Here is a 13,009-nt window from a genome sequence, read left to right as displayed (position 1 = left end):
TGAAGTACTGCATCCAGATCAGGGGTCTCCAGCTCAAGAAAGATGTAGAGCTTTTGGAACAGGTCCAGAAGAGGGCCATGAAGAGGGTGAGAGGGCTGAAGCACCCCTCCTATAAAGACAGGCTGAGAGAGCTAGGCTTCTTCAGTCTGGAGAAGAGAAGGCTCCAAGGAGACCTCATTGGGCTTTCCAGTACCTGAAGAGAGCTTATAAACAGGTAGGAAATCAAGTTTTTACATAGGTGATAGATTAAGGAGGAACAGTTTTAACCAAAAAGAGAGGAGATTTAGCTTAAATATCAAGGGGAAAATATTCACTGGGAGGGTGTTGAGGTGCTGGAACAGTGTGCCCAGAAAAGCTGCAGATGCCCCATTCCTGAAGGTGTTCAAGGCCAGGTTGAATGGGGCCCTGGGCAACCTCATCTAGTGCCTGATTTAGTGGTTGGCAACCCTTTCTGTGGCAGTGGGATGTTGAAGCAGGTGAAAGCTGTATGAATCACAGAAAGAATAAATATTTATTTTGTAATACTTTGAACAACAAAATAGATGTGATAAAAATTAATAGTTGTTGTCTAGAAATGGTACTCTTTGCTTGAACTTTATAGTGCAATTTGAAGTGTATTACCTGAATTAGCACATCAGCTTGGTAGGAGAAAACAACCTTTGCATTCTTTGTAAGGAATTGTCTTTGAAGATCCAGGCTTTCTTCTGGAGGAATCCAGGCCCATAATAGCTGTGATTACATGATGAGAATGCTGGATGTTTACCTCGTCGTCACTGACTTGTGCTGAGATACCTTCCAAGAAAAGCTGCTTGCATGATCTTCTGAAAACCAACACTGATGTCTTAATATTTTTAAGAGTTATTCTTTCCACTCCTCTCCAAATAGGTTTTCAGATGTTTTGTTGTGTTTGGTTTTGTTTTGTGATTTTGTGTGTGTGTGTGTGTGTTCATATTTTATAGACTTCCAAAGCAAATCTGATCTGAGGAATAAAAATAACCTCTTAAATCAGCTAGCTAAATCCACCACGAGCCCCTGTCTGCCACTGAGGTGGGGATCTCGTCTGATTTCAAGGCCAGTTTCAGCCCTCTGAGAGTCACTGAGCACGACTGAGAAGCAGGATCCCATTGTGGCAGACCGAGCTGCGGTCAGCAGGCCCCAGGTGATGACTTTCTTTGAAATCTGTTCCTCTCACGCCATCTCCTGGTCAGCTCTTCCAGGTTAACTGTACTTAGATCGGAAAGATCCTTCTCCTAACCCTTCTCTGGTCTGTTCCCTGCAGGAAGATGTTCTTGTTTGTTGAGAATATTACCATATTCTTTCCATGTTGTTCCTGTTGCTTTCCTCAGGTGTGTGATGAACAGCAGACATGTTGCACTTGCTTACTTGCTTGTGAATGGACGTGTTGCAGAAAGTTGCCTGTATTAAGCATGTTCTGCTCACAGCTATACACGTCACACTATGAGCTCCATCCTCATTTAGATACATAGCAGTTCCGCATAAGCAGAAGTTACCTTCATGAGCACAAGGAGTCAGTGATCTAATCAGTGCACCCATGAATCATTTATGAATAGAGAAGAAATTGTTTCTTCAACAGACTTTGGAATTGCCACAGACAGTGATTGTCTGAGAAGTCTGGATATAAGGAGAAAGTCTTTTACAGAGAGGGTGGTGAGGCGCTGGAACAGGTTGCCCAGAGATGTGGTGGATGCCCTGTCCCTGGAGAATTTCAAGGCGAGGCTGGATCAGGCCCTGAGCAACCTGCTCTAGCTATGGATGTCACTGTTCATTGCAGGGGAGTTGGACTAAATGACCTTTAAAGGTTCCTCCCAACTCCAAGGGTTCTGAGATTCTATGAACTTGAACTCTTCTCTTCTGCTCCAGAAAGAGTCCGTCTTCTGTAGCTAAGAAGAAAGAGTGAAAATAATAACTGTATTTCAAATTTAAAGAAGCTACAGGAGTTCTTGGTACTACGCATTTCCCCACCCCTCAGACTGTTTTATATGGTTTATAATCATACTCTTTGTTTTTGTTTTTATCTTGTGTGGTGTGTGGGAAAAAAAAACAAACAACAGGAACAACTGGTAGCTCTCGGTAGCTCCTGTAGTGCTCTATTGCTTGGTATGTGGCCCTCTGTAGCTGACTCCCAGAGGAGACTGAGGAGTTGCAGTTTGGGCTGTGAAGTTCCCATCCACTTCTATGGGCACCAGGTAGGAGTGATGGCCATTTAGAATGCTCATCTGTAGCTCTTAGTATTTCCAGAATGTGCCAAATACATGAAATCAAAGGGTTGGTTTCAGAAAGGAGATAAGTGGGTCAGTCTGAAGTTTAAGCTTTGGCCTCACAGAAGATTAACAAAGCTTTTAAAAAGCTTTGTAGTTTTTGAGTTTTTGCTTCTAGCCAGTAACAGAAGCTCCAACCTCTGAGAAATAAACGTGTGAGGGCTCCTCTCCCTGCCATTCTTACCCTTAAGCAGGGCAGTGAAGGGCTGACTTGAGATTTGGTTCTTCTGGATTGCAGTAAAGTCAGGCATCTAGAGATATTTTGTGTGACTAATCAATCTCAAAAACAACAGGAACCTGATGACTGGAGCTATGGCTGCTCCCCTTGAAGAAGAATGCAGCTCTCAGCTGTGCTAGGAGCTGCACATCTGTTGACACCTGAAGCAGTGGGCAATGCCACTGAACAAGTAGGGATATAAGAGAACCAGGGCACATTGAATGATAGCCATCAGATCAACATGACTGAGACTGATCATGGCAGTGCTGCTCTGGATTAAGAGATTATTGTATTTCACTGCTTTTCTTCCATCTCTCTTGGTAAGTTGTGCTCTGCCAAAATAACCACACGTGTAGGCACTCCATAACCTAGTTCTGTCAAAATGATGCAGGTTAGCTGGTGGTGATGTTTTTTTTGTTTCTTCTTAATAGGGGATAAGGAGCCTCAAGGCCAGGTTCCCTCTTTTGGCCCTTTCTCAACTTCTATTAGAATAATAGCATGTGACATCCATATTATACTCTGTTGAAGTGTGTGTGATCAGCTCCTGATTGGAATGCCTCTGTAAGTAAAAGAAATGGAACAAAAAGCATGAGATCTTATAAGCAAACAGTCCCTCAGAAATCTGCCAGTTCCTGGAAGAGTTAACTCATTTAAAAACCTTTTAGTGAGAGATATCAGTGACGTGGATGTGTTTGCAGCAGCTGTGGATGTTGCAGTAACAATGAGTGGAGGCAGTTTATCAGCACATCAGTTATTTTCCTGGTATAAAAAGGAGCTTTAATTGGACTACCAATGATGGTTTTTGATCTAATGATGAAGCTATCTGGCCATCACAAAATTATCTTTCAATGAGCTCATCTGTTTTGCAAGGAAGAAACTCATAATCTCATAGAAAGGAAAATGTGCTGCCTATTTTTAGTCGCTGATTTTATTTGTAAGGAGTATCATGACTTCGCAAGCGCAGCGGCACCAATCTCCCTGGTAAAGCATTTATCTTAATCTAAAGGGAGCTGTTTGCTGCAAAGCCAGCTCCATGCTTAAAAGGGCCATTGAACAAATCTGCAGTGCTGCCTCTCATTTGCCTGTAAAAGCACCCGGTGATTCAGCCTGTCCTGAATGCACAGCAGCCCAAGGGCCAGGCCACTGCCTGCAGCAGAGACAAATGGAATATGAGTTAACCAGAAAGCAGAGGTGGCTAGTGAGCCAGATCTAGGGAACCAGACCTGCTTGTTAGTAATTCCAGTCATTCAAAGCCTCAGGTGTGGGTTTGATGATGATCTTCAGCCAAACATGGAACCAACCTTGTAGGATGGGGAATGGCACCAGGGCCATGAGGGCTCTGCAGGAAGGAAGCGTGGGTGCACAGCATCTGCACTGCTGCTCTACCTGGCTCTGGGCTTCCTGCCTTGCAGCTGCAGCATCTACTGTCAGCTAGCTCAAGGGCTGCAGCTGTCTCGGAGAGGATAATTCAGCCTTGAATCATGCAGGAACAGAAAGAGGAGCAGTGCTCCCTTTTCACACTCTTTGCTTGCTTTCAGCCTGTGCTACTGTGGCCTCCCCTTTTTGGCCCTGGGCTCGGTGACTCTAAAAAGATAAGCAGATTGGTCCAGGAGGATAAGCTATGACTGTGTCAGCTGGAAAGGCCAGATGTAATAGCGTTCCTTTAAATCATAATCCTTCATGTAGTATCACACTTGGTTGTCATAGAAACTGTGACATCACTGAGATTTACAGCTCTGATCCAGCAGAACGGTGGAGCATTTGCTTTTAATACAAAGAATGTGCTTAAATCCCAGTTATTTTTATGGCATTGCTTGCCTGTCTAAGAAAAAAAAAAAAAAAAAAAAAAGCCTGCACTTGATTTTTTTTTTCTCCTTAGATGAGAGTGCTGTGACACAGTACAACATTCTGGTTGCTTTAGTTAAGCCAAATCAGTGTGTGTGTGTCACTGTCATCAAAATTACAGATACAGGGTGGATCTAGAGATAGTGCAAACATGAGATTTGTTAGGTGAATATGTTGGAAATTGAATATTTGATTAGATCTCGTCACCATCTCTGCTTCTGCAACCTGAAAAAGTGTTAGAACAAGCTGGGTTGTTTTCATAACTACCTCCAGCACTTCAGATGGAAATTTTAGTTTTCTCGATCGTATGGAGAAAAGAGTTTTTAAAGGAATCTAGAAAATGTAGAAGTTTGATCATAATTTTAGTCTAACACAAGCAGCCGTACTGTCAAGTTAAGTAATTATTTGGATATACCTGCTCACATGGTTTCTTATGTTTTTCTTTTCAAACTTGGTTTCTGGGTTAAATGTTTAAGAATGGCTGTTCTCATTTTTAAGGTATTTTTTAGCACTCTAACCAGCTGAGAAGTATGAACACATTCCCCTGCCTCCAGGAAAGCAAAGAAATTGGTGCAAAGGCGAGGCGTTGTTCTGCCAATGTTGGGTAGGCAGAAATGGTGGTAGTAACTTCACAACTAATGCAGTGCATTTGTGACACCTTCTGACAGCACAGAAACAAGATCCTAAAGCTTCTATGGGAAAAGCCAGCTGGATCACAACTCGCTTCCAATTCAGAGAATTCTTGTAGCTTGTAGGCAGCTCTTTTGCTAGCTAAGATCCACCAGCTGGTAGATCACTGGTCCTAAAACCTCCGCGTACAAAAAGCCGAATGCGTGTGAATGGAAAAAAGACTTGAAAACACTACCAGCTTATCTCCGTGCCTGGAGGTGAAGCCGTACATCTTCCTATGACTATGCAAAGATAAATCACTAAGTAGCCTCCTCCAGAAGGTAAGGCGAATGCCTGGCGCTGTGGGACCGCCTTCGGGGAACGCCTGCTTCCATCCCCCCGTGCAGCACAGCCGCTCGGCGCCGGGTGGCAGTGCGCGCTCGCTGCACGGCGCCGCGTTACCGACAGCAGCGGACGGGTCCTGCGGGGCACGGCCCTGCCGGGGCTGGCAGCGCTGCCTCAGCTGCCCCACGGACTGACACGGGCTTGCCGTGTGATGAGGCTGGGTGAGACATTTAGCTCGTGTTTTCTTTCCGATTTGTTTTTCTCACTTAAATGTTCAGCTTCTTTTCTAGATATCAGTGCTAAATAAACTGTCACGGAATCGCAGGGGTTGGAAGGGAACTCGAGAGGTCATTGAGTCCAATCCCCCTGCTAAAGCAGCTCCCTGCAGATTGGCATCCAGGTGGGTCTTGAATATCTCGATAGAAGGAGACTTCACCACCCACCACCTCTCTGCACAGCCTGTTCCAGTGCTCCGTCACCCTTACCGTAAAGTTCTTCTGCAAGTTTGTATGGAACTGCTGTGTTCAAATTTTTGGTCATTACTCCTTGTTCTATCACTACACACCACTGAGAAGAGCATGGTCTCATGCCTTTGCCCCTTTAGGTATTCATTACCATTAATCAGACCTCCCCCCCCACTCTTCCCCAGGCTGGACAGACTCAGGTTACTCATCCTTTCCTCATATGGGAGATGCTCCAGGCCCTGTATCATCTTTGTGGCCCTCCATTGGACTCCTTCTAGGAGATCCCTGTGTTTTTGGAACTGGGGAGCACCAGAACTGAACACAGTATTCAGTGTTGAGTAGGCTTGTGGCTAAAGATCAAGGGATTATTTTTTTACTTCTGATGTCTACAATTTTCCATACCTCTTGGAATTATTTTCTTATATTCCCCATTATTCAAAATGCCTCTCTGTCATCTGATAATGTCACTTGTCTGTCTCTGCTAGATCACTATGAAACAAGAAACAAGAACAGCTCTGACACAGCAGCAGCATGATCTGTTTTAAACATGCAAAATACCTTTCTCTGCTCAATAACTTGCTGTTTTTATTCCTTCTGCACAATTAATCCAGTTGTCAAGCAATGTGGCAACTGTAATATCAAAAGTAATGTAAATTAGTATATTTTCACAGATTGTTACGATTTAGTCTTTTGTTTAAAGCCATCTATGTTGGTTCTGCTAGGTCACTTTTATAGAATGATTCTGATTTGCACACTTTTATCCTATAGGAACTTCCTTTCTTTATAAACTCTGGGGCAAATATAACTACTTATGTTTGTTTTTTTTTAGCTCAGATATTGTACCTGGTGGAAAAGTCAGATTTACAGAGTTGTAATTGCTAGGTTTGTTCTTCTCTGTGTTTCATCTTGTGGTTTATTCTGAGACTGCCACTTTCTGGGATGTTTTCTGTGACTTTTTCTCAGTAATAATGTAACTTTTCTTACAGCAAGTCATCTGTATGGCAGAGAAAATTCTCATCTGTCCTTTTTCTCTTGAAGTTAAGAGGGTTAGTTTTTAAAGATGTACTTCACTATTTTTTTTTTAGTGTTCTCTACCAAGCTCGATTTTTTGTGTATTGGATATTTAAGGGTTACTGGATGCAGAGTATGTAAGAGATCCTATACCAGCACTTTGCACATCCTGAATTGTTGTTTAAAGACCCCTGTGACCTCCAAGTCAGAGACTGAGTGAAAATCACTGCCTAGTTCACCAGTGTTTTAATTCCAATGGATAGTGTATGACCTTGGGTAAAGCATGGCCTGTCCTGTTGTGATGATAGTGAGAAAAAATGCTTATGTGATGCACTAGGGAGCAACTTGTGAACTCACATTAACTCTTTTCTATAAAAAACCTTCAGAATGAACTCAAATGGATGTGCTTCTCCAGGGGCCCCAGGCTTAGAGCCCCGTCAAGCCTCACTGCTCCATGTTCTCTGTAAGCATTCCCAGCACACAGGGGTGGACAACACTCCAAGTGCGGACACTGACTGCTCCAGTGGTGCTTTCTGTGCTCCCCTTCAGCAAGGAGGGTGCGAGGGTTGGAACATGGCCAGAGACAGTGCAGTTGGGACTGTTCCAGATTCGTAACAAAGCTGCTGTAGTGTAAGCTCCAGATTTGGGGACTTGGGGTATCTTACCAACTCAGATGCCCTGTCCTGATATTTTGAGTACTGATAGATTTAACTATTATCCTGCTTATCAAAATAAGGAAAAAGAAAGGGAAATGTTGCATGTTTAACTGTTCTTAAGGTTGCATCTTAGCAATTCTAGTCCTCTATCTGATGATCTGCTCATTTACCTGCCTCCCCCTCCTCCTAAAGAGGCATTCAGCAGGACTGAGACTGGCATCTGACCTCTGCTTCTGTCCATCCCTTTTAAGCTGCTGTGCTGACAAGGGAAGATAAGCTTGCTGAGCCCTTTAAGGCTTATGTCTCTATGTGGATTGCAAAGAAGGTTGTAAGTCCCAGGGAGTCCAGGGAAGTTGTTCTGTTCTTATGCTCTGAATGATGCTGTATGCAGCCACCTCTCCTCTCAACCAGATGGGGTTTTGGAATTATGATAACAAGTTTTCCTTTTTTTTTCATGGCTCGTTCTGCTTTGTTATTAAATGGCAAGCTTCAGATATAGCTGCATGATTCCTTACTGCTTTCATAGATGTGTTTTTAATCTGCTTTTAAGAGTCTACATGAGCCATAAAGAACACAAGTTGTGTTCCCTCATAGTGCATTTTGAAATACTTGCATGCCAAGAGTTTGGTTTTGGATATGCTTGTACAGCGGATTCTAATTCCTATCTGAAGCACTGCAAGACTGTGATTAACATGGTTTTGCTTTCCTCAGGTACTTTATACCAATAAATCAATTCCTGCAACTTTTACATGGAACAAAATCATACTTACTTGCTTTGCAGACATTATTTAGCTTTTGAATGTTCTGAAATATATACTGCTTAGCAATATACGTGTATGAATACAGCTAGAATGACAAATCTACAGGAAAGACAGTAAAGAAGTCTGCAGAAAGATTATTGTTGTTTTCTATACAGGTTTGCAAATGCTTTTTGCTGGCTAAGCAACACACTTTGGGGAGGAACCTATTGGACTCAGTTGTCAACAACCACAGGGATGGACTCAGAATTGGGACTGGAAACTACTTCAGCAGTCTGAGACCATTCTAGGTAAAGCTGTGTTACATTGCTAGGGTCTGTTCAAAATTAAAGCTTGTGGGTGTAAAATAAGTGCCTGCTGACATGTGCTTGCCACATACCCCTCTCAAAATTTGGGCTCTGTTTGTCTAAAGCTGCTATACGTTGGGTTGGTTTCAAAAGAATATTTTTTAGCTGTTGCAGCCTTTAAAATTCAAGGAGGTATTTGAGGAACTAAGCAGTCTTGGTTCCTTTGCCTACTGTGTTTCTTGAAGCTGTATTGTACAGCAGTGTTGTTAAATTTCATGCACTGACATACTGTTTTCCTAAAATACTTTGAAAGCAACTTCATTATTGAAGCTATGGTTTCTCAGAGCTCAGGAGTTGACATGAAGGTGTGGCTTTAGTGACTGAGGCAGCTTGGACTGTATCTTGGAAAAGCCGGATCTTGTTGACTCACTGTTTCTGCCTTGTCTGAGGTTCCAGCTGAGCTTTCCTGCTTCATTTTTCTCCATATGAGGACATCCACTATTATTTACCTTTTCTGGGCCTGCATTCTGCTGCTGTCTGTGAAAAAATTGTTTGTTCAACACCAAGATCAACTATTATCAAACTGCCTAATATAATCATACTGTATGCCCAGGCTGGATGTGGCTCTGGGCAGCCTGGTCTGCTGGTTGGCGACCCTGCACACAGCACGGGGGTTGAAGCTAGATGAGCATTGTGGTCCTTTTCAATCCAGGCCACTCTATGATTGTCCATCACTAAAAACAATTTAGACTTCCCTCCCATCTCATTAACTTTGTTTTTTTCTTTCTTCTGCTAAGGTTTGGTACAAAAGATTGGGATCTTACTTCTAAAATTCCACTTCCTTCTTTGGTACTTGCTATTTATCTCAGGTAAGTGAGATCAGAATTAAATAAAGGCCCTTTCTAAGGGCTAAGCTGTAAGTGACAGAAATGAAACAAACGAAAAACCAACCTGCAAACACAGAACCATAAGCAGAGTGTCTAATCGGTCCTCTGATAGCCACAAACACTCACCTGAGTGTGCAAAGCTTCAGTCAGGGGTCAAGCTGGAAACACACCACACCTGAAAGAGGCGTTCACAAGAACAACAGGACTAAAATACACTGAGATCATCTGTGCTCTTTTAAGGTCCTTTCTATGAGTCTTAGACAGCTTCTGATGCTTCCATCAAAGCTCATCCATCCTAAGTCATCATTCATTTCCTTCTTATTGGCTCATCCTGGACTCATCTTCACTTCTCTTCTTCCATTGCTGCTTGGCTCTCAGTCCCACCAGGGACGTGACTAGCTGATATTTTGGAGACAGAACTAGCAGTAAATGCTAATGGAAAAAATCATTTTGGTCTAAACTTTTTTTTTCTTGCCAGTTCTGTTTGAGAAAGCAATGAGGAATCTTCTGTTTTCTGACAGTTTCAATTGAGGGCTCTTAAGAAACTTGTTATAGATAAAGAAATACAAGAAGCAGAGGACTATGAAGGCATGTCCTCTTCCTAACAGAGAGGTTTGTCGAAGTGCAGACCCATGGAAGGGGAAATCCAGTTCTAATAAATAGAAGGAGGTCCCCATGATGTCAAAGATGTACAGATAGGAAGAAAGGCAGAAGACAATGGTGCTTACAGGCAGTATCGATCAGGGGAACTTGAGAGTGTCTGTAATCACTGGAATTTAATGCAGTGCTCCCAAGGCTCTTTATCAAGATTTATTTCCTTTATTACCTAGAAATGTCAGGTCTTTTCCCATGTGCATTCATTTGGTTTCGGGGAAAGTCAGGATTTCCTAAGTCATCCTGTGACCAGCATAGCATTCATGTCAAAACCCTGGGCAAGTCCCCAAAGGAAGGACTGAGTCAGACATGATGAACAGCTCTCTACACCTCTGAAGCAGTTTCTGTGTTGCAGAGAACAAGGCATCCCCAGTGCGTGTTCTCAAGGACTTTAAGAGAAATGAATTCACAGGCAGAGATTCAGTGTCACAGCATTGCACAATGCCTACTAAATATGGAGGAGTGCAACAGAATGTAGGGGAGTGGTGGCTGTGCAGCTGCATGTTGCTTCTTGAAGCCTGCAACGAAAAGGCAGACTGAAGGAACAGGGGAATGTTTTGCCAGACTTAAACAGCATATGGCTTGCAGGCTGTGCTTGGCCAATGTAGCAGTTTGTTTGGCCTGCCAGATGGCCAGGAGATGCCATGCTGCTTGCATGGCTGGGTGCCTTCCACCAAGCACAGGCATGGCACCTCCCAGCCAGCCGGCATGTCCTTACCCTGCAGCTGCCCAAAACCCGGGTGTCACACGCAGCAACAGGGAGGGCAGGTGGGTGGGAACCCTGCGGGAGGACGGGGAGAATGGGAGACCAGAGGTAGGAATAGAGACAATTCTGGGAAGGGTGTGACAAAACAGACGTTTGAACTTGCTGAGCCTACCTACCTCTCTGCTGTAGTGAGGCATTCTAGGCCAAAATCCCATTGTGTGAGTGAAATAGGGCTGAGTCACCAGACCCATTCCTCTGCTGTTTCATGCATCGCATCATGTAACACATAACAAGGTCTGGTTGGTTTGGTTTTGTCTCCAGTGTTCCCACAGAAAGGCTCTTCCAGGTCTTCCCTTTCTGATAGGTAGACTTGTAATTTTCTGCTGTTTATGGCTTATTTGCCCTTACACTTAAATCTTCTTTGTGATGATACCTCGACAGACAACTGCCATATTTGCTCTGCTCTCATTTTGCAGGCTCCACAGTCAGAGCCAATGCAGTTGAGCCCTTCTAGGAAAGCTGAGTCGCACTCACTTTACAATAGGCATCTTTCAAATGATACTTGGGGGAAAAAGAAATAATAAAACTGTATCTTTCTACTCTCCTTGGTTTTCCTGGCCTCTTTCATGCAGAGCTTTTAGCTACTGTCATGCCTTCCTGGCCTCTGTGGTAGCAAAGCATGGTCTCCATGGGGAAGGACAGGAGCTGTCAAGCCTACAGATGCAGGTGCTTGGAGCTGGGCCTGTGCTTGACTGTTTTTCTGGATTGAGATTGGAGCTCTCACCACTTGAAAAGATTTAGGTTGTGGTTTGTGAAGTGCTGCCAGTTCCTCTGGTGTTAAGGAGTTTTATATAAAATATCAATTTAAAAAAAGGCAAAAGAAAAAACAACAGGTGTGTGCATGCGTGTGCGCAGTACATTAACTAAAAGCTGATTGGAAAACAACAAGAATTCTCTGCAGTGGTGTTACTCTATTGCAGTCATCCTTTTGTGCCATTTCAGAGAGAGTCCTCATCCCCAAGCACACAACTGTCAGTGGATAAAGCAGTGACAGAAAGTGTTGAAGGAGGAGGGAGGATACAGAGGGGACTTGACGTGACGAGGCAGAGCTAGGGGCAGCCTCTGTCCCTCAGTGATGTGAGCATTCACTTTCCTCTGCTCTCAGACCTTGGGGGAGGGGAGAGGGTAGAAATATATGAAATGTTGCAGAGGAACTTCAATGCAACACCCGCGTTTTTTGTTTTTAATTGTCCTCTATCTCTTCAGCAGGACACGGAGTTCTGTTCGTAGCAATCCATCGGGACAGGCGCTGACTTCTCGGAACGGCTGCGGACGGCGGGACCGCGCGTGGTGCGGAGCGCAGGTACGTGATGGCGGGGAGCGGGAGGCGGGGCGGGGCGGGGCACAGCCCGGGGGCGGCGGCGGGGCGGAGCGGGGACGGGCCCGGCCAGCCCTGCTGCGTGCGTCCCGGGCCGCGGGGCCGGCCTAGCGCGGGGAGGGCGGGGCGGGCCCGGCCTGGCCCAGCCCGCCGGGAGGAAAGGGAAGGGGGAACGGGCAGGGGAGCGAGCCGCGCCGTCGCCCTTCGGAGAGAGCGCGGGGTGCGGGAGGCTGCGCGAAGGGCCGCCGCTCGCCGTCCCCCGCCGCTGGGGCTGCCCCGGGCCCCCGCCCTCCGCCATCTTCCGCCCCGCAGGCGCGGCCGGGGCCGGGCCGGGCCGAGGCGAGGCGGCGCGGGCCCGGGCCCGGAGATGAGGCCAGGATGTCGGTGTCAGGGCTCAAGGCCGAGCTGAAGTTCCTCGAGTCCATCTTCGACAAGGACCACGAGCGCTTCCGCATCGTCTCCTGGAAGCTGGACGAGCTGCACTGCCAGTTCGTGCTCCTGCCGCCGCCGCCGGGCTCCGGCCCTCCGCCGCCGCCGCCGCTCACTATCCACTGCAACATCACGGTGCGGGCCGGGGGCTCGGCGCCGTCCCGGGGGGTGCGGGACGACCGGGGGTCGGGGTGGGTTCCGGCCTCTGCCGCCTCGGGGCCGCTCGGGCTGCGCGCTGCCCTGGCCCGCAAACAAAAGTTCGGGAGCGGGCGGTCCGCCTCGGGCCGGAACAAAGGGCGCGGGGGGAGCCCTCTGGCCGGGGCCGTACGGGTGCGCCGGGCCGGGCGGGGGCCGCGGCTCTTCGTTCCCGCGCGTTGGAGGCTGGCGGCGCGGCGGCCGTCCCCAGTCGGGGCTCCTCGCTGCGCTGGCGGCGTTTAAAGTTGTGCCGGCAGTGCTGTCAGACGTGAGGGGCTCTGTCGTTCTC

The 13,009-nt window shown here is 46.2% G+C and overlaps 1 protein-coding gene across 1 annotated transcript in view; it reads left to right on the top strand.

Annotated features, from left to right (window-relative positions):
• The first annotated feature begins 12,151 nt into the window (after window positions 1-12,151).
• UBE2Q2 (ubiquitin conjugating enzyme E2 Q2) overlaps window positions 12,152-13,009 on the top strand; it is a 36,668-nt gene continuing 35,810 nt past the window's right edge. The window contains exon 1 of the mRNA XM_085233961.1: window positions 12,152-12,660. Within this exon, the coding sequence (XP_085090087.1) occupies window positions 12,475-12,660 (186 nt within the window). The 5' untranslated portion in view covers window positions 12,152-12,474. The remainder of the gene's footprint in view (window positions 12,661-13,009) is intronic.

Source organism: Meleagris gallopavo, chromosome 12 (assembly GCF_905368555.1).
Source record: "Meleagris gallopavo chromosome 12, MGAL_WU_HG_1.1, whole genome shotgun sequence".
NCBI classification, from domain to species: domain Eukaryota; kingdom Metazoa; phylum Chordata; class Aves; order Galliformes; family Phasianidae; genus Meleagris; species Meleagris gallopavo.
The sequence above is the reverse complement of the archived record's forward strand: the minus strand, read 5'-3'. Positions and strand labels throughout refer to the sequence as shown.